The following is a 22339-nucleotide window of genomic DNA, read 5'->3' on the forward strand; positions in this document are numbered from 1 at the left end:
AAGTCAAAATCTAATCATATGAGAATCAAAAGTGAGGACGTACATTTAATCCCACCAAATGCTTTGACAAAAAATTTGAACTCACGTCATTAGTAGACAACGTTTGATGTTAAATATTAAGTCATCCCGACTTATAATACATAAATGGGCATAATTGCTAGGGTATGAGTCTCTTGATGTACTATGTGATGAAATTATTCACAAAAATCTAATGAAAAATATGTTCATTCCAATTATAGTGAAAAAATAATTGAATATGATTTGTAGACTATGATACTATTGTGCCTCGAAAAGAAAAGGCACAATCTTAAAAGGAATTAAAAAGAAAATGAGGTGAAATAATAATAATAATGAAAAACTAAATAGTGTAATACTATTTCATTTAATTAATTTTATTTTTTTTAGATAATTACCTTCCATCATCTTAAGTTTAGTGTAATTACACTTAAATTCATTGTAGTTTAAAAATTATATCTAACACCTTTGAGGTTCACTTCCGCATGACAAATAAATCCCTCAATTAGTTAAAATTCAACAAATTTGTTGATATTAACAACACTATACTTAAGTTCGATTGACTTATTACTGATTTATTGTAAGTCAGATAATTTTTTTTATGATCAAATTACCCTCATACGTTTTCACACGTTAATACTTGTGAGGAGGCATATTGCACTGTTATAAGGGTAGTTTAGTCGAAAAAAATTGTTTGACATGTAATAAATTAGTAATAAGTCAATAAAAAATAAATATCAATTTTGTTTTTTTTTGTTAATATCAGCAAATTCAATAAATTTTGATTAATTGAGTGACTTATTTGTCAGACGGAAGCAAACCTCAAGAGTGCTAGAGGTAATTTCTCAAACTACACAGAATCTAGGTGTAATTACACAAAATTTTAGGGGAAGGGAGTGTAATTATCCGTATTTATTTATTTTTTTTTAAAAAAAAGAGAAGAATTGGAACTCTTAAACTTATAAATTAACAAAATAAGAATTTTGTCTAAAACGCGTGTCAGACACGCCACCAATCATGTTCTTTTCCTGTTTACATTATATAAAATTATTTGTTATATATTTAATCTCTAAACACACTAAATGATGTATTCAACGTAGATAGAATTATCTAATATATATATATATATGAGATAGCGTATAAGATGTGTATTTGAGGCTAAGTACATTGCATAAAATAAAAGGTATAATTATGGAGTAAAGTATTTAGATACACCTAATTCCCATATCTTTTGGATTAACTGTGTTGGATCTGACTTCATTCTTGCTGACAACTTCATATTGTATATTGTCAGTTTGCAATTTACGTCGCACTTGTAAAAAAACGACACCACGGTTGTTGACATGCCCAATTTTTGTGTGGTATGTATGTGCTGTGTTTATACTGTTGTTAAGTTGTGAAGATTGATTTGAAGAAGAAAAGGATAACCTGATTCAACTTAGAATTCCCAAGTTGAGTTGGAGAAGGATAACCCGATTCAAAGTTGAGTTGGAGAAGGATAACCTCATTCAACTTAGAAATCCCAAGTTGAGTTGGAAAAAGGATAAGTCATGGCTATATATACTACTCTTATTAGCATTGTTTTATAGAGCAAAGTAGAATAGAGTAGAGAGAAAAGAAAGAGTTGAGACGAGGGTGAGTGTTGTCTTTCACGTGTGGTGAAGACTTGCATACAAGTGTGTGTGTGTTGTACTCCTCAATTTTCCTCCTCTTTGAGTATTTTCTCCTGGCTTGGTATCGCCCCCAGACGTAGGATTTATATCCAAACTGGGTTAACAAATTCGTGTGTCTTTTATCGCCTTCATATTCCACCTGTTATCCATCTTAACCCGATCCATTTCCTTACAACTGGTATCAGAGCCTGGTTCAAGGAGTTAAGATGGAGGGAAAGTTTCCAGTCGAACGGTTCAATGGTTCCGACTTTGGGTTTTGGCGTATGCAGATGGAGGCCTACCTGTACGGGAAGGACCTGTACGAACCACTTGCAGAGAAGTCCGAAAAGACGAGTGATGAAGAATGGAAGGTGCTCGATCGAAAGGCGATGAGCGCAATAATCCTGTCGCTCTCTCGGAATGTCGCCTATCATGTGAAGGGAGCAAAGAGCACGAAGGAAGTTCTACAGACTCTTGCCGATATGTACGAGAAACCCTCAGCAATGAACAAGGTTATGCTGATGAAAAAACTATTCAGGTTGCAGATGGAGGAGAGGAAGTCGGTGGCCGATCACCTCAATGACTTCAACCAACTCACGACACAGCTGGCGTCTGTGGATATCGTGTTTGACGATGAGGTAAAAGCGTTAATTTTGCTTTCATCTTTACCTGACAGTTGGGATGTGGTTGTTACTTCAGTGAGCACTTCGTCTGGGAAGGAGAAGATGAAGTTCGACAACATCAGAGACATGATGTTGAACGAGGAAACCCGTAGAAAGCAAACGGGTGGATCATCTGGCTCTGCGCTACATACAGAGTCCAGAGGGAGACCTGACACACGGGGTAAATACCGTGGAAGGTCAAGGTCAAGGTCCAGGGGGAAGAACAAGGGCAAGAAGGAGATGGTGTGCTGGAACTGCGAGAAGCCCGGACACATGAAAAGCGAATGTCGGGCGCCAAAGAAGGAAAAGGAGGGCCGAACAGCGAATGCCGCGACGGAGGAGATCACGGATGCACTCTTGTTGAGTGTGAGCAGTTCTTCCGATGATTGGGTTGTGGATTCAGGGGCCTCATTCCACTCATGCAGCAACAAAGACATCATGGAGCCATACACCTCAGGTGATTTTGGCTTAGTTTATCTTGCAGATAACAAACCCCTCAAGATTGTAGGAAAGGGAGATGTGCGGATCAAATCAACGAATGGGTCATGCTGGACCCTACATGATGTGAGACACATACCAGGACTGAAAAGGAACTTGATCTCAGTCGGACAGCTGGATAGTGATGGATTCCACACGACGTTTGGAGACGCGAAGTGGAAGATCAGTCGGGGAGCAATGACTTTGGCTCGAGGACTAAAGTCGGGAACGCTCTACATGGCGGGAGGATCTAGTTCAAACATTCCCTTTGCAGGAACTGTATCGCAGGCTAACCTGTGGCACAATCGCTTGGGCCACATGAGCGAGAAAGGAATGAACGTGCTGAAGTCGAAAGGACGGTTGCCCGAGTTAAAATCGGTGGAGGTGGGTCATTGTGAACACTGCGTGTTCGGAAAGCAGAAGCGGGTGAGCTTCTTGACCACAGGAAGAACTCCGAGGAAAGAAAAGTTAGAGCTTGTTCACACCGATTTGTGGGGACCAGCACCAGTGTCATCTCTTGGTGGATCAACGTACTACATGACATTCGTCGATGACTCCACTAGAAAGGTATGGGTGTATTTCTTAAAAAGAAAATCTGATGCCTTTGATACATTCAGGAGATGGAGGGCACTAGTGGAAAATGAGACAGGTCTACAAGTGAAATGTCTCAGATCGGATAATGGTGGCGAGTACAGCAGTGAAGGTATCAAGAATTACTGCGCCGACCATGGAATCCGAATGCAGAAAACAATCCCGGGGACACCTCAGCAAAATGGCGTTGCTGAGAGGATGAACAGAACACTGAATGAGCGTGCGAGATGCATGCGATTGAAGAGCGGACTACCAAAGATGTTTTGGGCAGATGCAGTCAACACGGCTGCTTTCTTGATCAATCGAGGGCCTTCTGTCCCGTTGAACAACAGGATACCAGAAGAGGTATGGAGTGGTAAGAAAGTGGATCTTTCTTTCTTACGTACGTTTGGTTGTTCAGCCTATATTTTGAACGATGATCGGACTAAGCTGGATGCTAAGTCGATTAAATGTACATTCATTGGGTATGGGACTGACGAATTTGGGTATAGATTCTGGGATGATCAAAACCGGAAAATAATTCGTAGCAGGAATGTTATATTCAATGAGGATGTAATGTACAACGACAGGAAGGTAAGCCCGGGCGATGACAAGAAGGAAAGGGAATTTGTTGATCTCGACATTTCAAATTCCGGGATCATGAGACCAGCAGATACGGATTCAGTGGGAGTTCAGACGGACGAAACCGAACAGACGGAGATAGAACCAGAACCAGTATCGGAGGAACCGATTACTGAAAGCAGCACACCCTTGGCACTGGGTCGAGAACCGAGGCTGAGAAGGGCCCCAGATAGGTACTCCCCCTCTCTTTATTACTTGCTTTTGTCTGATTGTGGAGAACCCGAATGTTACGCAGAGGCAGTCAATGATGTCCACAAGAGCAAGTGGGAGCTTGCGATGAACGACGAGATGAACTCGTTGAAGAAAAACAACACATGGGAATTGTGTCAGCTCCCAAAAGGAAAGAAGGCCCTACAGAACAGATGGGTCTATCGGGTTAAGGAAGAATCAGACGGGAAGAAGCGGTACAAGGCAAGACTCGTAGTAAAGGGATTCCAACAAAGATACGGTATTGACTTTACTGATGTTTTTACACCTGTTGTCAAGTTAACTACTATTCGTCTTGTGTTGAGCATGGTAGCGGCAGAGAACTTGGAGTTACAACAGATGGATGTAAAGACAGCCTTCCTACACGGGGATCTTGAGGAGGAGATATACATGGTACAACCAGAGGGGTATAATGGAGATGATCAGCAGGTGTGTCGCCTGAAGAAAAGCCTGTATGGATTGAAACAGGCTCCGCGGCAGTGGTACAGGAAGTTTGACAACTTCATGCTAGAGATAGGTTTCTCTAGATGCAATGCTGATCATTGCTGCTACGTGAAGAGGTTCGATGAGTTTTTTATCATTCTACTCCTGTATGTTGATGACATGTTGATAGCAGGATCAAATGTCAAGGAGATCAATAGGCTCAAGGATCAGTTATCGAGGAAGTTTGACATGAAAGATCTTGGCGAAGCAAGACAGATATTGGGCATGAAAATCACAAGGGACAAAGGTATTGGTAAATTATGGTTATCTCAATCTGATTATATTGAGAAGGTATTATGCAGATTCAAGATGGAAAATGCAAAACCGGTTGGAACGCCATTGGGAAATCAGTTCAAACTATCCAACAGTGATTCGCCCCAGACTGACTCCGAACGTGCAAAGATGAGAGTCACACCGTATGCCTCAGCAATTGGGAGCCTGATGTATGCTATGATCTGTACTCGACCGGATATAGCACATGCAGTGGGAGTAGTTAGCCGTTTTATGAGCAATCCAGGAGTGATGCACTGGGAAGCTGTGAAATGGATTCTTAGGTACCTGAGGGGTACTAAGGACCGAGCATTGGTGTTTGGTAAGGGCAAGCTTACCTTGTTTGGGTTTGTTGACGCTGATTTTGCAGGGAGTGACTATGACAAAAGGAGGAGCACTACAGGGTACGTGTTCACATATGGCGGTACAGCCGTATCCTGGGTCTCAAAGTTGCAGAAGGTTGTCACACTGTCCACGACGGAAGCTGAGTACGTGGCAGTTACTGAGGCAGCTAAGGAGCTCATTTGGCTGCAACACTTGTTGGGTGAATTAGGGAAACCTCAGGCAGATGTGATTCTTCATAGCGATAGCCAGAGTGCGATCCATCTGGCAAAGAATCCCGCGTTCCATTCGCGGACAAAGCACATCGAGATCAAGTACCATTTCATCCGACAACTTCTGGAGAAGAAGGCACTGCAGCTGGAGAAGATCCAAGGAGAAAAGAATCCTGCGGACATGCTGACCAAGGCGGTTGCGATGGCGAAGTTGAAGCTGTGTACGGCTTCGACTGGCCTTGATGACTAGAGTGGACAAACCCGGCGGTACCAAGAAAGAAGTGGAGAAAAGCTAATCAATCTTCAAGTGGGAGATTGTTAAGTTGTGAAGATTGATTTGAAGAAGAAAAGGATAACCTGATTCAACTTAGAATTCCCAAGTTGAGTTGGAGAAGGATAACCCGATTCAAAGTTGAGTTGGAGAAGGATAACCTCATTCAACTTAGAAATCCCAAGTTGAGTTGGAAAAAGGATAAGTCATGGCTATATATACTACTCTTATTAGCATTGTTTTATAGAGCAAAGTAGAATAGAGTAGAGAGAAAAGAAAGAGTTGAGACGAGGGTGAGTGTTGTCTTTCACGTGTGGTGAAGACTTGCATACAAGTGTGTGTGTGTTGTACTCCTCAATTTTCCTCCTCTTTGAGTATTTTCTCCTGGCTTGGTATCGCCCCCAGACGTAGGATTTATATCCAAACTGGGTTAACAAATTCGTGTGTCTTTTATCGCCTTCATATTCCACCTGTTATCCATCTTAACCCGATCCATTTCCTAACAACTGTTACTTTTGTTCTCTTGTGGCTGTGGGGAGCCGGCACACTATACCTTTGAGTTGTATAATCTTGATTTAAACTCGAGTATGTATTAATTAGAAATAATTATATTTATATTTTTTCATTTATAATTTATATTATATAAATCACTCATCTCATTTATATAATTATAAAAATTATCACTGATAATTAAAAAAACAGAGTAATTTGTGCAAGAATATTAAAATTTTTGGAAGGTGTATGTGTAATTTTTTAAAAAATAAAAGTATTTTTTGTATAAATAATATTGACGTTCTAGTGAATGTATGTGCAATTATTCAAAAGGAAGTATGATTTGTACAAACAGAATATAGGTCGTAAGATGTAAATGTAGTATCTCAATTTACAATGAACGTCTAACTAAGATGACATCAGTGGTTTACGATAAACCATACAACTCAATCATATCTATAAATATACGTCTTTTATATCTTAAATATAACTTTTTCTATATTTGCTATTTTAATCATATAAACGATATTATTGATTTAAGCTAAAATCTAATATTGTGAAATTTCTTTTGAAAAAATTCTTTGTTTTTAATAATTAAATATTCTATTATAATAAATTACAAAAAAAAAGGAAGAAAGTCAGAGTTTTAAGAGTCACTACTCAGAAAAACTCATTATATGTCATAAGTTATAAATTTGAATTATAAATAATATTTTATGAATTATTAACAATTAGAAGTAATAATATATAATTAATTATAATTATCTTGTGAAGAAAATGCACTTCTTCTTGTTTTTTTTCTTTTTATATAATTTCCTAAACAATATTTTGGTACCAAGGAATTAATTAATTATTTTGATAATGACTATAAATTTTGGCATTTATACTTAAATGGGGCCTTAGTGTAAATCGTTGATTAGCACTAATAAGGGATGAACATGACTGAAAACCCATCACTTTCATCCAAATGTCAATGCATTTTGAACCAAATTTCACTTCTTTTCCTTTATTAAATAGTGAAATTTTGACATTGTGATTAAAGTGCATGTAGCACGTTGAAATGTTGCACTAGACTAAAAAAGTATATATTAATCTAAGATTTATATGTTAATAATTTTATACAATATTTGGTTTTGTTGCACTTATGTGGTAGGTCCTAATTCATGATTTGACATCAGGGGTTATCTTGGAATTTGTGTTTAGTGACTAAAATGTTGAAATTAATGCTCTCATTGAAGTTACTAATTTTTTATACTTGATGTGGGGGTAATTTTTTTAATGATGTATTCTATTTCAAATGACAGAGTGATCAAAATTTGTACCATTTCTCTGAATAGTTTCGATTTGATTTCAGATTGATTCAAACCTTAATGAATTTAATGTAATTAATCGATAATTTCTATATCTGTAGGTCACATAAAATCATATACTAAAAAAATTTATGAATTCTCATCCTCCATATTCCAACTACAATTTTTGATATCCTAATTTTTCTTACGACTTTTAAGCATTTCACCTTCACGATATGTCTAATTTATGCATCGGAGGGTTATAACTGAAATTTTATTAGTGTGATTTTTACGTTCTTTTACCTTGTAAAGTATTTGTTGAGGAGAAATCAATGCATATTCCGTTCATTTGGAAAGTATGTTCCAATTTTTAAATATGACAATTATACCCCATAACAAATATGACATGGCCATTACTTTTTCTTTTTTTTTTTCATAAAAATATGATTAATTAATTTATATATTTTATTTTTATTTATAATATATTTCTTGTCAGTATGTTCATAATTATGGGGTTCTAGTGAGTTCAAAATCATAATTAAAGGAAGTAGGGAGGGTGGGGTGGGGTAGGGATATAATAAAAGAAACAAATGTCATGAAGTAACACTACAGGAGAATTCTGACCTCATTAATGTTGTTTGTTGTCACTCTTTTATTTCCTACTTGTTCCATTTCCATCCACCAATTTTTTCATACTCTCATCTCATTTTTATGCCAATTTATAACCCTAATTTTAATAAAAATAAAAGAATAGGGTTATTAAGTGAAAGTTTCAAGAAAATTGAAAATTTATGCTTGGCTCAATATTTATGGGGAATTAAAATAATTAGGGGGTCAATATATAAAAATGTAAAAAATTATTTTTAGTTAAATTAATTAATATATTTAATATTGTCAATGGGAGATATGTGGGAATTGTGTTTTAGAAAGCGCGGCAATAGTTGAAGTGTTTGTCTTTAAGACAATTATTACCCCATTTTGGTGCTAACAGAAGCGTCAATTTATCTCCCAAAATACAACGACTTATAATAACAAAATATCAGCCCTACAGATTTTGAGAAATGACAAACCAAACAATATTCATAACTCTCCTAATAAAAGACGAAATATTTTTATTGCTAATACGTTGAAATACTCTAAGATGCTTTCCATGCTGATTGAATGAAATGAAATGAAGTGGGAGAACCTATTTATAGAAGTTGGAAATGATATAATGGAATTGACATGTCCAATAAATAAAGATGTATTTGAAAAATCATAATTTTTCATCCAAATGAACACATCGTTTAACCCAACAGACACATCATTTCAACCAAATGACACGCCTATTTGATTGATTAGACACGACTAGATGATGATTAGGTGTCATCAACTATCATTCAAGTATCACGTGTTTGTTATGCGTTGCACATCATAACCAATCAAAATAAATTTATTCTTTAATTTATCTTTTCACTATTTTCCAACATTAAATCAATTTTATATTGAGAAAATTATCTATTCAATGAGACTATTTTCTCAAGAAAAATATGAAATAAAAGTGTTGGTATATTCTAATTAAACAATATAATTTTTTTAAGTACAAATTAAATAATTATTAAATATCTTATATTTGTCTGTTCACCGACATGGGCATTTATTATGGGTACACACTTTAAATACGAGTCCAACCCTGTAAATAAAAGATTACCACGCACATGTACATATCCCTTAATTCATGAAAATCTAGATTCTTTTTAGATTGAAAAAAGATAATTAAAATATTCATATAATTAAGTGATAATAACACTTTTTTCTCCCTTAAAATTTAGTATAATTACACATAGATCCCCTAAGGCTTGCTTCCGTTTAATAAAAAAGTCCATCCGTCAGTTAAAATTCACCGAATTTGCTAATATTAACAAAAAAATCATAAAAAAACTCCTGATAGACTTATTACTGATACGTCTTTATACGTTAATGTATGTGAGGAGGTACATATTTACTGTTTTAAAGATAGTTTAGCCCGAAAAAAATATTTCACTTAAAATTTGCAGCTATTTATATTAATATAACTTTTTTTTTGTCATGAAAGAAAAAAAAAAGAAAAGAAAGAAAATTGAATATGTTATTATTGAAGAATGCCCGGAAACAGGCAGCCTAGTCATCAATCATACAAAAGTGATTCAATTATTGGTGCCCGAAGGCATACTCTATTGGGAATTTAGGAAAATCATTTACCATTTGTCCTATGTATGTTAGACAACGCAAGTTTTATTGTCACTGTCGATGTTAGAACTGTATTATAAAATAATTTATAGGGAAAATTTATAAATAATGTACTATAATGATTTTTTTTTGAAATTTATTATAATAATATATACTTTTTATTATTTTGAAAATTACTGATACCCTCTAATTTATAGTTTATAAGAACATTTTGATCGGTTCATCCTAATGAATAGATGAAAAACTGAGGAGACCAGCGGATTGGGGAAGTGGTTGGATCGACGATAAAATCATAAAAGTATTTTATAATTTTATAAATAATAAAAAGGTATTTGTAAGTACATCAATTTTCAAAGAATTTTTTTTTTTTTTATAATTTACCCTTATGATTTTGGGGGCATAAACCTGACTTATATATATAAAAGGGTAAATTACATTAACAACCCTAAAATTAGATCAAATTACATAAGCACCTCATGTATTTTTCAAAAGTTATAAGGTGGGTGGATTACAACTATAACCTTTGCCTTAAGGTTGTAGTTTGCGTAAGCTTTGCTTTTAAATAGGATGTGTAAATTACAACTATAAGTTCAAGAAATGTAATTGTAATTTTACAAAGATTAAGGGATGTTTATGTATATTGGCCTAATCTCAGGGACTGCCAATGTAATTTACCAAAAAATGAAAAGTCTTATTACGATTTGATATTTATGTTGACACGTATTTACTAGCATTCTCCATATGATATAAATAATAATAAAATAGCAATAATTGGAAGAAAAATACATGACTTTGGAGAAATGTTCACAAGACATATATATATAGTTAGAAATGATTTGAATTGAAGTGATGTATGACCAATCCTTGAGGTTGATTGCAAGACTTTAGTTAATAAATGTAAGGGGAGGCGTATGGATTACAACTACTCACCTTTCATTCCATTACCAATGCCTTTATTTGTATATGTCCTAATTGAAAACAATATGCACTTTGGATTTTATTAAATCAGAATCCCATAACCTCATGAATTGAATACTCATGTTAAGATGCAGTAATTTAATCATTTTTGATAAATTCTGCACATGACTTTAAAAAACATGTGACATCAATTGTCATTATAATATATATAAAAAATCAACCGTTCAGACACACATGTCGACTTATTTCTTAATTTCAAAACCTCTGTTCTTGTTCTAAAAAAAAGGGGGGAAAGAAAAAGACAATCGTTCATTCAAAGGCTGCTAAAACTTTGTAAAAGTCACTTGTAATAATATATCAAGGGAAAGTCACGAAAGTAGACAATATGATCAAGTGGGGGGTAGTTCTTTATATTCCTAGTGGAGGGATTGGTGAAGACATTATATTATCTACAATGATTAAAGACTTAAGGGATGTGCAGTGCTCAAAATCTTTTATTTAGATTAGGTTGCTTCGAATCAAATTAATTATAAAAATAAGTATGATATATATTCGAGAAAATTATTTTAATAATATGAAGAAAAAAATTACAAGAATGAATGGTTTTGGAGGAATTAAAAAAGTAGGCAGTACTGTGATTTTAAATCGCGATGCTGATATTTTTTATATAAAAAAAAATTATCAGCACTGCGATTCAAAATCATTGCTCTTATTTTTTTTTTAAAAAAGCACCCCTTATTTTTTTTTCATATATATATATATCATATGTTACGACCATCAACATTACAACATTTGATTAAATAAATAAAATATTTTATAAAATAGATGCAAGGTTAAAAAATCAAAGAGTTCCAGAGCCATAATATTTTTTATTTATTTATTTCTAAATATGCGCTGCGATCCAAGCATAATTTTTATTATTATTAAATGTGCACTACGATCTCGAATCGCGGTGATGATAAATTTCTTCTTTTTTTTTTATACACAAATTATATAATATATATTATACTTATCATATAATTAATTTAAATTCGATTTGAATTAGTATTTTCGTGGAGCGAATATCAACAACTCTCCTTTTCCTCATTAATATTATTATCATCCCTAACAATAATGATTAGTTCAACTAGAATTGGCATGCATTGGGCATAGTACTACTACTTTCACAAATTCTTGACATAATTAGTTGCCTTAAATAAAGAGCAACTTGCATGTTTCCTTTTCCTCATTAATGTTGTCTTTTTTTGGTTTTATTAATTTCTTTCCCTTATTCATCCCAAATAACTCGTAATTCTTTTTACACATGAATTAAGTTTAAAAACAATAAAAAGTTGAGATCATGTCACATCATCAATCAGACATACTGGTGGCTGATATGATCTTTTTGGCCAGTCAGGGGTGTCTTCTTGTGTTTGGTGATTGGTGTAGGGTCAAGAGTTTTCAGTTCTAGGACCATCAGTCGGATGTTTAATGATTTTTCAGCTTTTCTTCCCATTTTTCCAATTCAAGTAGCCATGAAAACTGGTGTACTAATTGGCTTGTAATTCTTTAAAGTTTCAACCCCACCCTTACCCCCCCCCCCCCCCAATCCATACACAAAAGTTTCCTCCAATCTCAAGCCAGTTTCTTGCTCCAAAACATTATTCAAGAAATGATTTTTTGACAATCTTGGCATTACAACATGTGCATGCATGCCATAGGAGCAGAGGTCCCAAGTTCTTGATTGTATAGAAACTCTTATTAGGTGTTCTTGTGCCAGAGGTTTTTCCTTCCACTCTGAGCAGCCATTTTTGAGGATGAAGAGTTGAGGTCAACAATAAGCTCTTTCTCTACCAAGTAATTTCCATTTAAGGTAGAATTGGTCAAATCCCAAGTTGAAATCTTTATCATTATCTTTTCTTTTTTTCTTATGGGAATATCATTTGATTATTATGCTTTCTATATATGTTAGGTAGAGGGCTGCAGAGCTCAAGAATGGCAACTGCAAACCAAAACCAAATCCAAATCCCAGAGGAAGTGCCACAGAATCTAAGGAAGAGACTTGCTCTTGCTGTTAGAACCATTCAATGGAGCTATGCAATCTTCTGGTCTATTTCATCTAGGCAACCAGGGTAAAGCTCCAATCTTTACCTTGACACCCCCCCCCCCCCGGAGGAAAAGGAAAGAGATGGGTTTTCTTAGGTCTACCTCTTTCTTGTGTTCTTAGGGTTTCCTTTTGGCTTCTTGCTGTATGTGGAAAATTTTCTGTAATGTGGGCACAGTTTGAAGGTCGAGGGGAATTCCTAAGTTTAGCTTTCATAAACTAAGCCTCCCCAGGCCAATTATTGTAGATTGTTCACATGTGAATCTGATTTTGATGGGACATCTGCTTTGGACTTGCACTGTAGAGGTCTTCTATTGACCTGTCTGGATGCTCACCAAAATTGTATTACAGTTCACCGGTGTTAAAAATCAAGGAGGATAACTAAATTTCATCCTTGTTCATGAATTTTTGTTTTCCTGTTAGCTGCCTCTGAGGGGCAGAGTTGTTTTCTGGTGTCCGCATTGTGAATGTTAATACGGACTAATCTTTATCTAACAAGTGTAAAATGGAACTGTTTTAGGGTGTTGGAATGGGGAGATGGGTACTATAATGGTGATATAAAAACAAGAAAAACAGTTCAGGCTGCAGAAGTGAACGCCGATCAGCTGGGGTTGCAGAGAAGCGACCAACTGAGGGAACTTTATGAGTCTCTATCACTTGGCGAAACCAGCCCTCAAGCTAAACGGCCCACGGCTGCGTTGTCCCCTGAAGATCTCACCGATGCAGAGTGGTATTTCTTGGTTTGCATGTCGTTCGTGTTCAATGTTGATCAAGGGTAATTCTTCTTTCTGCTGAATCAATCCTTGAACTTGTGTTTCTGGTGGATCATTGCCGTTTACCTTGATAAGTTGCAGCCTTGAGTTTCAGAGTTGAGGCATGTTTTTTGTGTCCCAGTGAACTATTTTATAGAAAAAAGAAACTGACAAGTACATATATTTTCGATTGTAAAGGTTGCCTGGAAGGACATTAGCCAAAAATCAGACAATCTGGCTATGCAATGCTCACCGTGCGGACACCAAAGTCTTCTCGCGGTCTTTGCTAGCGAAGGCAAGTGCAAGATTTACTTTGTGAAAACGTTATCTTACTTTACATAAGCCCACAAGGCAATAATTCTTCTCAAAAGTTACTTGAAATTCTAACTTCTCGTTGCTTCTCAATTTCCATATCATATCTGCTGGCTGGACTTGCATTGCATTTTTCAGAGTGCAGCAATCCAGGTATCAAATTGTTCGATGTTGCATTTTGACATGATTAGCTTAAACAGCACATGGTTCTAAAGAATATGTTTCTCACAGAATGCATCATTCTCAACTTGCAGACAATAGTGTGTTTCCCGCATTTAGGAGGTGTCGTTGAGCTGGGAACCACTGAACTCGTATGCAACTGTCATAATAGTTTTCTATTTTACTACTACACGGTTGATCTCCGCAACCTTGTAATTAGCAATTTTCTTGATGTTGTTTCTAAAGGTTGCAGAAGATCTTGATCTAATTCAGCATATAAAGACCTCGTTCCTGGATAGTCCTTCTGTGACTGTGCCTGTTCCCAACATTACCAACCATGTCTCTAACAACATTGTCAGCAACAATGGTCTCAACTGTGAAATGCCTGATTGTGCTAACATGCCTGAAGATGGTCTCGATCAATTTTTGGATTGTCCGGACATGGACAATTGTTCTCCCAACGACTGTTCAAATGATTTTGCAGACAATCTGCTGAGAGAGGAATCAAATTTGGTAGAAGTAGCTGATGGGGAGCAAAGCTGGCCATTCATGGATGATGCAATCAGTTGTCTTAACAATTCTATGAATTCCAGTGACTGTGTATCACATACGTATGAAGATCCTGAGACACCGCTCCCACTTTCGGACGGGAAGAGAGAAACAAACAGTTGTATTCGTGAAACTCAAGAATGTAATCAGAACAACACCTCTGGTCTCCAAGGCAATGATGTTCATTATCAAACTGTACTTTCCAACCTTTTGAAGAGTTCTCATCAGTTGATTCTGGGGCCCTATTTTGGGAAAGGAAGTGGAGGATCGAGCTTCATTAGCTGGAGGAAGGATGGAACGTCGGGAGCACCGGTACCCCAAAGTGGAACAACTTCACAAAGATTACTAAAGAAAGTGCTCCTTGAAGTGGCAAGAATGCATGAAAATTGCCGGCTTGAATCTGTTAAAAACAATGGGAATTCTAAACCAGAAGTAGAGGAAGTGGATAGAAACCACGTCTTGTCTGAAAGGAAACGAAGAGAAAAAATAAATGAGAGATTTACAATTCTCGGATCATTAGTCCCATCTGGTGGCAAGGTGTGTAAATCTCTGACTTTGGTTCTTGATTTTATCCTCTCTCATGAACTATGAAGGAAAGTTTCCTGGTTTTTCTCTGCAGGTTGACAAAGTATCGATTCTTGATCATACAATAGAGTACTTGAGAGAGCTTGAGAGAAGAGTCGAGGAGCTGGAATCTTACAAAGAAGCAGCGGAGCTAGGGTCGAGTACACAGAGCAAACCTCTGGATGCCATTGAGAGGACGTCAGATAATTACGGCCCTAGTAAAAACGGTAGTACCAAGAAGCCATCAATGAACAAGAGAAAGGCTAGTGAAATGGAGAAAACAGGAGGCGAAACCAACAGGGCTCGTTTGAGAGATTCCTCGACAGACAATTTAACCGTCACCATTGCAGACAAGGATGTGTTGATTGAGATGAGGTGTTTTTGGAGGGAATGTGTATTGCTTGAAGTTATGGAAGCCATAAGCAAGCTACATTTGGATACGCAAAGCGCCCAATCCTCCATCGACGATGGAATTCTATCCATGACTTTGAAAGCAAAGGTCTGATATCCACATCAAGAATTTCTTGATCATCTCTTTCTAACTCTCTCTCTCTCTCTTGATATGGAAGAGCATATATATGACTACCTACTAATGATCTCCTACATTGTTTGCAGTGCAAGGGATTGAAAACTGCATCAGCAAGTGTGATCAGACAAGCTCTTCAGAGAGTTGTCCGAAAGAATTGAAGATGATGCTCCGAGTCTGTAGATGTTTTAACCTGTGTAAAGATCTGTATTAAGTAACCTAAACATGTAGTTGCAGGGATTTTTGCAAGTAGTCTAGTCCAAATATGCAATGAAGGAACTACTCTTGGGAGAAGCCAGTTTCTTGATCACCGCTTCTATTTTCTTGAAAGTCTTAATCAAAAACCATTTAAGTACAAATGATTATTTTCTCTTGAAATCTTTAGTTTTAGTACAATTAGTTTTGTCCCATAATAGGTTGTCAAACAATTGAGAAGCTTGATTTTTTTTTTTTTAAGGTTAAAATGGGGCTTTTTAATAAATTGAACGTGAAAATATCAAATAGTATGAATCATATCATTTCTTCTTTTTTCCTATATTTACATTTGGATGAATTATTGTCTCTTTAGTTTGAAAAATTATATTTATTACCCTTAAAACTTGCTTCTCTCTAACAAATAAGTCCCTTCGTTAGTCAAAATTTACTGATTTTGTTGATATTAACAAAAATTCTTGATTGACTTATTCTTAATTTATTGTAGGTTAAAACAACTTTTTCTAGCTAAACTATGCATATAACAGAGAAAATATACATCCTCGTATGTATTGAAGTGTGAAGATGTATCAGGGTAATTTGGTCATAAAAAATTTTATTTAACCTACAATGAGTCAGTTATAAGTCAATTATGGATAAATCTGAATTTTTATCTTATTTTTTTTGTTAGTATCAATAAATTCAGTAAATTTTTTTGACTAACAAAGGAATTTATTTATTAGATGGAAGCAAACTTTAGAAATATTAAATGTAATTTTGCAAACCATAAAAAATTTATATATAATTACACCAAATTTCAGGGAGGAGAATATAATTATCCCTTATTATTATTATTATTATTATTATTATTATTATTATTATTTATTATTATTATTATTATTACAAAAAGGGATCCGTTTGAATTATTGACAAAGCAAAAAAGTGGGAGTCCTCGAAAGCCTAAAAAGTATTAAAATTATGGGATAATTACACTCTCATTCCCTAAAATTTGGTGTAATTACACGTAGATTTCTTATGATTTGAAAAATTACATTCAATACTTTTGAGTTTTGCTTCGGTCTAATAAATAAGTTTCACGTTGGTCAAAATTAACTGAATTTGCTGATGTTAACAAAGAAACTGAATGAAAATCGATATTTACTTATTACTGACTTATTGTAGGTCAAATAATTTTTTTCGAACTAAACTACCTTATAATCGTGAAAATATACTTCTTAACATGTATTAACGCGTGAAGACGTATAAAGGTAATTTAATTATAAAAAAATTATTTAATTTACAATAAGTCAGTAATAAGTTAATCGAGGTTAAATATAATTTTTTTTGTTTGACGGAAGCAAATTTTAAAGATGCTAGATGTAAATTTTCAAATCACATAAAATTTACATGTAATTAAATCAAATCTCAAGAGAAAAGAGTATAATTATCCCTAAAATTATATAGTTCCGACCAAGAAATAAAAAATCTCATGCCAATATATAAAAATGCCACAATATAAGGTGATTTTATTATATATATTCTCATTTCCCATGCAATTTTTCTTTTTAATTTCTTTTGAACGATGAACATGTATTTTACTTTCTTGGTACGTCATGATATGTTGACTACGAAAGTTGTTCTTTTTATTTAACTTTTTTTTTTAATTACAAATGGACATGTGGACAACATGTTTTTTTCCTTTTCTTAATTAAATTTTTGGGTCTTCCTATATTGTATTCCTCTATTTATTGAATGAAAAAAAGAAAGACAAACAAAATGTTGTCTGCTTTTAAGGTTTAGGGGACCGGCAACTTGTGGAGGTAGTAAAGTAAAGGGCAAGAAAGACCGACGTAGGTATCATCAATGAGTCCTTTTGACCCCACCACCTTTTTTCATGGCTCGTTATTGAATTATAATTTAAGGATAAATATTACATTATTTTTTCTTAAGATGTGGTATAATTATATGTAGGCTTCATATAGTTTGAAAAATTACATATAATGTTCTTGATATTTATTTTTGCTTAACAAATAGATCCCTCTATTAATTAAAATTTATCAAATTTATTAATATTAGTAAAAAATTTGATGAAAATTCATATTTATCCATAATTGACTTTTGAAGTGTTTCGAATACCAAACTCTGCTTTTGAAACGGCTATCTTAAACAAATGATAATCCAAAGGGGAACCCTTGCCTTTGAGTTTTCTTCTCTGATCTGCTACATTTCTTAAAAATTGAATTTCATTTCTCTGTGTCTTGGAATATGCGCTCCAAATTCTAATCCAACTGAATTCTTGACGAAATTTTGTGTGCATGATGCGTTATGATTTACACTGAGAATGCAAGTTTGGGTTGTTGGACTGGCAACCCACAGAGACATTTAGTCAAAATACTCACTAAAGCATGGCATACACAAGACAACAACTTGCAAAAGTGGCAGAAATACACTCTGTTTTGCACAAGTCGTGAAAAGAATTTTGGAAAGCCAAAAACTCCTTAAACATGGATATAAACGCTATTCCCACTCGATGGTTGATGGAGGCTTCGATGTGATGTCTAGAAGAACCCGATTTACGCCGGGAACTTCATTGCAAATCCTTGTCGATAGGTCGGCAAGAAACTTGTGATCGAAGTAATACCTGGATGTTAGCAAATCAAAGATAGAGTCAGTGACCGTCGTTTGCCAAGAGCAATCGGAAATGACTTGGTATTTGCTTCTCGTCATCTTAAACAAGTGTTTAAACCTATGATTGAAGCAAAATTGATTAATCTGAAAGGGAAATACATACCAATCTGCAGTCATTCCATCTTGACTTGTGACTGCTCTAAGTGTGATGGCATAACTATGCGTTCTTTGGTCGCCTTGAACTCCAACTGTTAGCACTGGCATGAACACGGCAAAGGCTTGCCATATAGAGTCATAAATACCAGCATCTCGGATGGCTTGAATGAAAATTTCATCAGCCTGATATAGATTGTTGAAAGGAAATATATCAACTCCAGTTCCATATTTCACATGCTTAAAAGACACAAGTTTTATATACCTTCCGTAGGATGTCCAAGCGATTTTCTAGAGTAACATCACCAGGGACACGTACTGCAAGGCCAGGCCCAGGGAATGGGTGGCGCTTCAGGAAGGCTTGTGGAACACCCATAATCTTTCCAAGTTCTCGAACCTACCGAGCAGATATCAGTGGGGAAGTAAACAAAAATAAGATGTATTGTGCCAAAGTTATAAAGAAAAAGAATCGAATACCTCATCCTTGAATAGAAGTTTAAGTGGTTCAATGAGCTTTAATTTCATGTCCTTGGGGAGCCCTCCAACATTATGATGGCTTTTGATTGTGTGAGAGTGGGTCCTTCCGCTTCCAGGGGGCGGGCAGGATTCAATCACATCAGGGTACAAGGTTCCTTGAACTAAATAAGCAGGTTTCTTTCCCACTTTTTGCTCTAAATCGTGGGCAAAAGCATCAAAGATACTAATGAATTCGCTTCCAATGATTTTTCTTTTCTTTTCAGGTTCTGTGACACCCTTTAGCTTGCTGAGGAACTGCTCTGAAGCATCAACGCAAGTAACAGGCAAATGAAGATCCTTCTCGAAGGTCTCCATAACTCTCTCCCTTTCCCTCCACCTATACAGATAAAAAATATAAGAAATCAAATTTAGAATATATATAAAACAAATCACCAAATTATAAATTCTCTGCATATATATATATATATATAAAACTTATCTCATCCTCCTAGTGAAAGCACATTCATTCTCAGAAAACCCAAAGGAAAAAGTAAGCCAATGCAAATGAATCCTCTAACATAAATTCTTACCTCAACAATCCATTGTCAACAAAAACACAATGAAGCCTGTCTCCAATTGCCTTATGGACAAGTGTTGCTGCAACTGTGGAGTCCACGCCACCAGATAATGCACAGATTACATGATCGTCAGGTTTCACTGTGCTCTTGATGACTTTTAATTCTTCATCCAAAACATCTTCCATCTTCCAGCCAGCAGTAACTCCACATATATCAAAGAGGAAATATTTCAGTGTCTCCATTCCTTCTGGTGAATGTGTTACCTGCAGACGTTTCATAAGATGGTCAAAAGGAAACTCTTTGACTTCCTACAACAAAATGAAACAATTTTCCCTTTGTTTTCATTAGACATAGGAACAGAGTGGTCCATACTCTGTTGGCTAGACTAACCCACAGTTGGACAGCGTTTCAAAGTAAAGAAAACACGCTGACACAGAGACAAGAAAACTGGATTAGATACCCCAACAGTTCTAGGAATTAACATGGATACTTGGTCCCTTAAAATCTGAATGTCAGAATTCAAATATTCATCCAGAACGGGAACTAAGACAAACTCCACCAATTCAACCATTCATCTTTCATCTCAGACACACCATTAAAGTTATCAACTTTCAAGCTAAAGGACATCAGAATTGTAAATAGCATTGCCTCATTTTCAAGCTAAATACGATGTGAATTGGAAAGCCAAGAAAGAGAAAAACACCATTTACTCTGCATTTCTGTTAAAATGACAATTTTATTGGCAAAACTGTCTGAACAAATCCACAATTTCATGCAAACATGGAAACATTCTCAAGTAGCACAGTGTTTCATCATCCATCAACAAACGTCTAGTCTGTTATCAATTCAATTTTTTGGAGGAAAAAGAGCCAAAAGTATTAGGTAAGAAAGGATATTGAGCTAGTTCCTGGTAGCCCTTGGTGATTTGTAAAGTTATGAATTACAAATCAGCATTTTTCAGCCACATGAAACAAAACTTCCAAAGAACGGCTCAACTTCAGTTCATGAAGAAGTACAGTTGAAAGAGGGAGGGACAAGAGACAATCTGTATTAACATATTCTCAGACACACTAATATGTCATTAAGACAAAATCCCTCCCCCCCCCCCCCCGGGAAAGAAACAACCAAAACACATCTACCCCATCCATAAAGAGTTTAACTCACTTCGAAGTCCGAACAAAAGGAACAACATTCTTTTTTCCAACACTATCCTATGAGACATATACATGTATGCTATCATGAAAAAAGCACCACAAGCTCCAACTTTACACCAAAAGCAATCCTACCTTTTAGCCAAGAATCCATCAGGTTCCAAAGTGTAAAAGAAAATATCCAAAGGGTCATCCAAACAATACCTCAGGATGATATTGCAAGCCATAAAACCTCCTTCCCGGATTCTCCACCGCCGCCACCGCCCCCTGTCTACTCCTAGCCACAACTTCAAATCCCTCCGGCAACTTCACCGCCTCGTCGCCATGACTCATCCACACACTTTGCCTATCCCCAATCTTCTTATTCCCAAACAGTCCAACCGCCTTCTCCACCGCGATTTCCATCCTTCCATACTCCTGCTTCTCCCCTACCCTAACTTCACCCCCCAGTTGCTGCACAATCAGTTGCAGCCCATAGCATATACCCAAAACGTGAACCTTGTTCGACTCCACATACTCGATGAACCCAGGTGCAAAACATGGCGCGTTCGGCGCGTGAACGCTGTGCGGACCACCGGATAGAATGATAACACTCGGGTTCAGATCGGCGATCGATTTTAAGGAGGAGGTGCCGTTGACACAGAGGGAGAAGACGTTGAGTGCCCGGATTCTTCTTGTGATGAGATGGGTGTACTGAGAACCAAAGTCTAGGATCAGAACCAGGTTCGATTTCACGTCTTGGGCATCCATTTCTTGCAGAGATTATGGGGTTCTTGCAGCGAGTTATGTGGGAGAGGTTTAAGGCCAAAGGAGGCTAGGGTTTTGCAAGAGGTTTTTCTATGGTGGCGGGAATGGCTGCGGAAAGAGTTTTTTTTCATTTATTTATATATATATATATAAAATAATATAATATATCTCAAGTGAAAAATCATGATATTTTACTTTTGCAAGATAGAATTTAAATCAAAGTTAATAATTATTTTTTTTACCTTATATTTTAGAATTTTCCTTTTTTTAGGCCTATTATATATGTTAATAAGAAAAAAATTTAGAAAGTTTTTTCAAAATTTAATTGTTTTTAGAAAAAATAAAAACATACTTTATTTACTTCTCTTCTCTATTGTCTATGAAATTTTGGCAAAAGAATCATTTATACAATTCTTGTTTATCTACAGCGTAAATTACAATAAACTCTTTTAATATTTATCATAATTATAAATATTTTTATCGTTTGAGAAATTATCAATATCCCTCGTTAGTAATTTGTGGCACACTCTTTGTGTGCAACTTTTATAAATATCATTCAAAATAAAATATTTATAAAATCTTATTATCTAAAATCTAAAATAACATAAAATATAATATAAAATTATAAGTTAATATTAAATTTTGTAAAACATTTGTGACAAAATAAAGATGAATAAAAATTAAAGACAAAAGAAATAGCTATTGGAAGATAATAGGGAGGTGGGAAGTTAGAGGAAAAATTAAATATAAAAAACATACCAAAAAAAGGAAAAACACAA

The 22339-nt window shown here is 35.4% G+C and overlaps 2 protein-coding genes across 2 annotated transcripts; one reads left to right on the forward strand and one right to left on the reverse strand.

Annotated features, from left to right (window-relative positions):
- The first annotated feature begins 12099 nt into the window (after positions 1–12099).
- LOC105164084 (transcription factor EGL1) lies at positions 12100–15949 on the forward strand. The gene is made up of 9 exons (XM_011082645.3): positions 12100–12562; positions 12662–12821; positions 13314–13568; positions 13744–13840; positions 13996–14010; positions 14112–14168; positions 14263–15102; positions 15185–15628; positions 15745–15949. The coding sequence occupies exons 2-9, from the start codon at positions 12685–12687 to the stop codon at positions 15814–15816; spliced, it is 1917 nt and encodes a 638-aa protein (XP_011080947.1). The 5' UTR covers positions 12100–12562; positions 12662–12684; the 3' UTR covers positions 15817–15949.
- Positions 15950–18189: 2240 nt separating this feature from the next.
- On the reverse strand, positions 18190–21693 carry LOC105164083 (GMP synthase (glutamine-hydrolyzing), putative / glutamine amidotransferase). Its single transcript, XM_011082644.3, has 6 exons — positions 21018–21693; positions 19675–19925; positions 19106–19481; positions 18894–19025; positions 18639–18814; positions 18190–18488 (listed from the first exon to the last, which is right to left on the reverse strand). Exons 1-6 carry the CDS (start codon positions 21561–21563, stop codon positions 18365–18367), a joined length of 1605 nt encoding a protein of 534 aa, XP_011080946.1. The 5' UTR covers positions 21564–21693; the 3' UTR covers positions 18190–18364.
- Between the last annotated feature and the right edge of the window lie 646 nt (positions 21694–22339).

The sequence above is a fragment of the Sesamum indicum genome, linkage group LG6 (genome assembly GCF_026168435.1).
Source record: "Sesamum indicum cultivar Baizhima isolate 11 linkage group LG6, ASM2616843v1, whole genome shotgun sequence".
In the NCBI taxonomy this organism is placed as follows: domain Eukaryota; kingdom Viridiplantae; phylum Streptophyta; class Magnoliopsida; order Lamiales; family Pedaliaceae; genus Sesamum; species Sesamum indicum.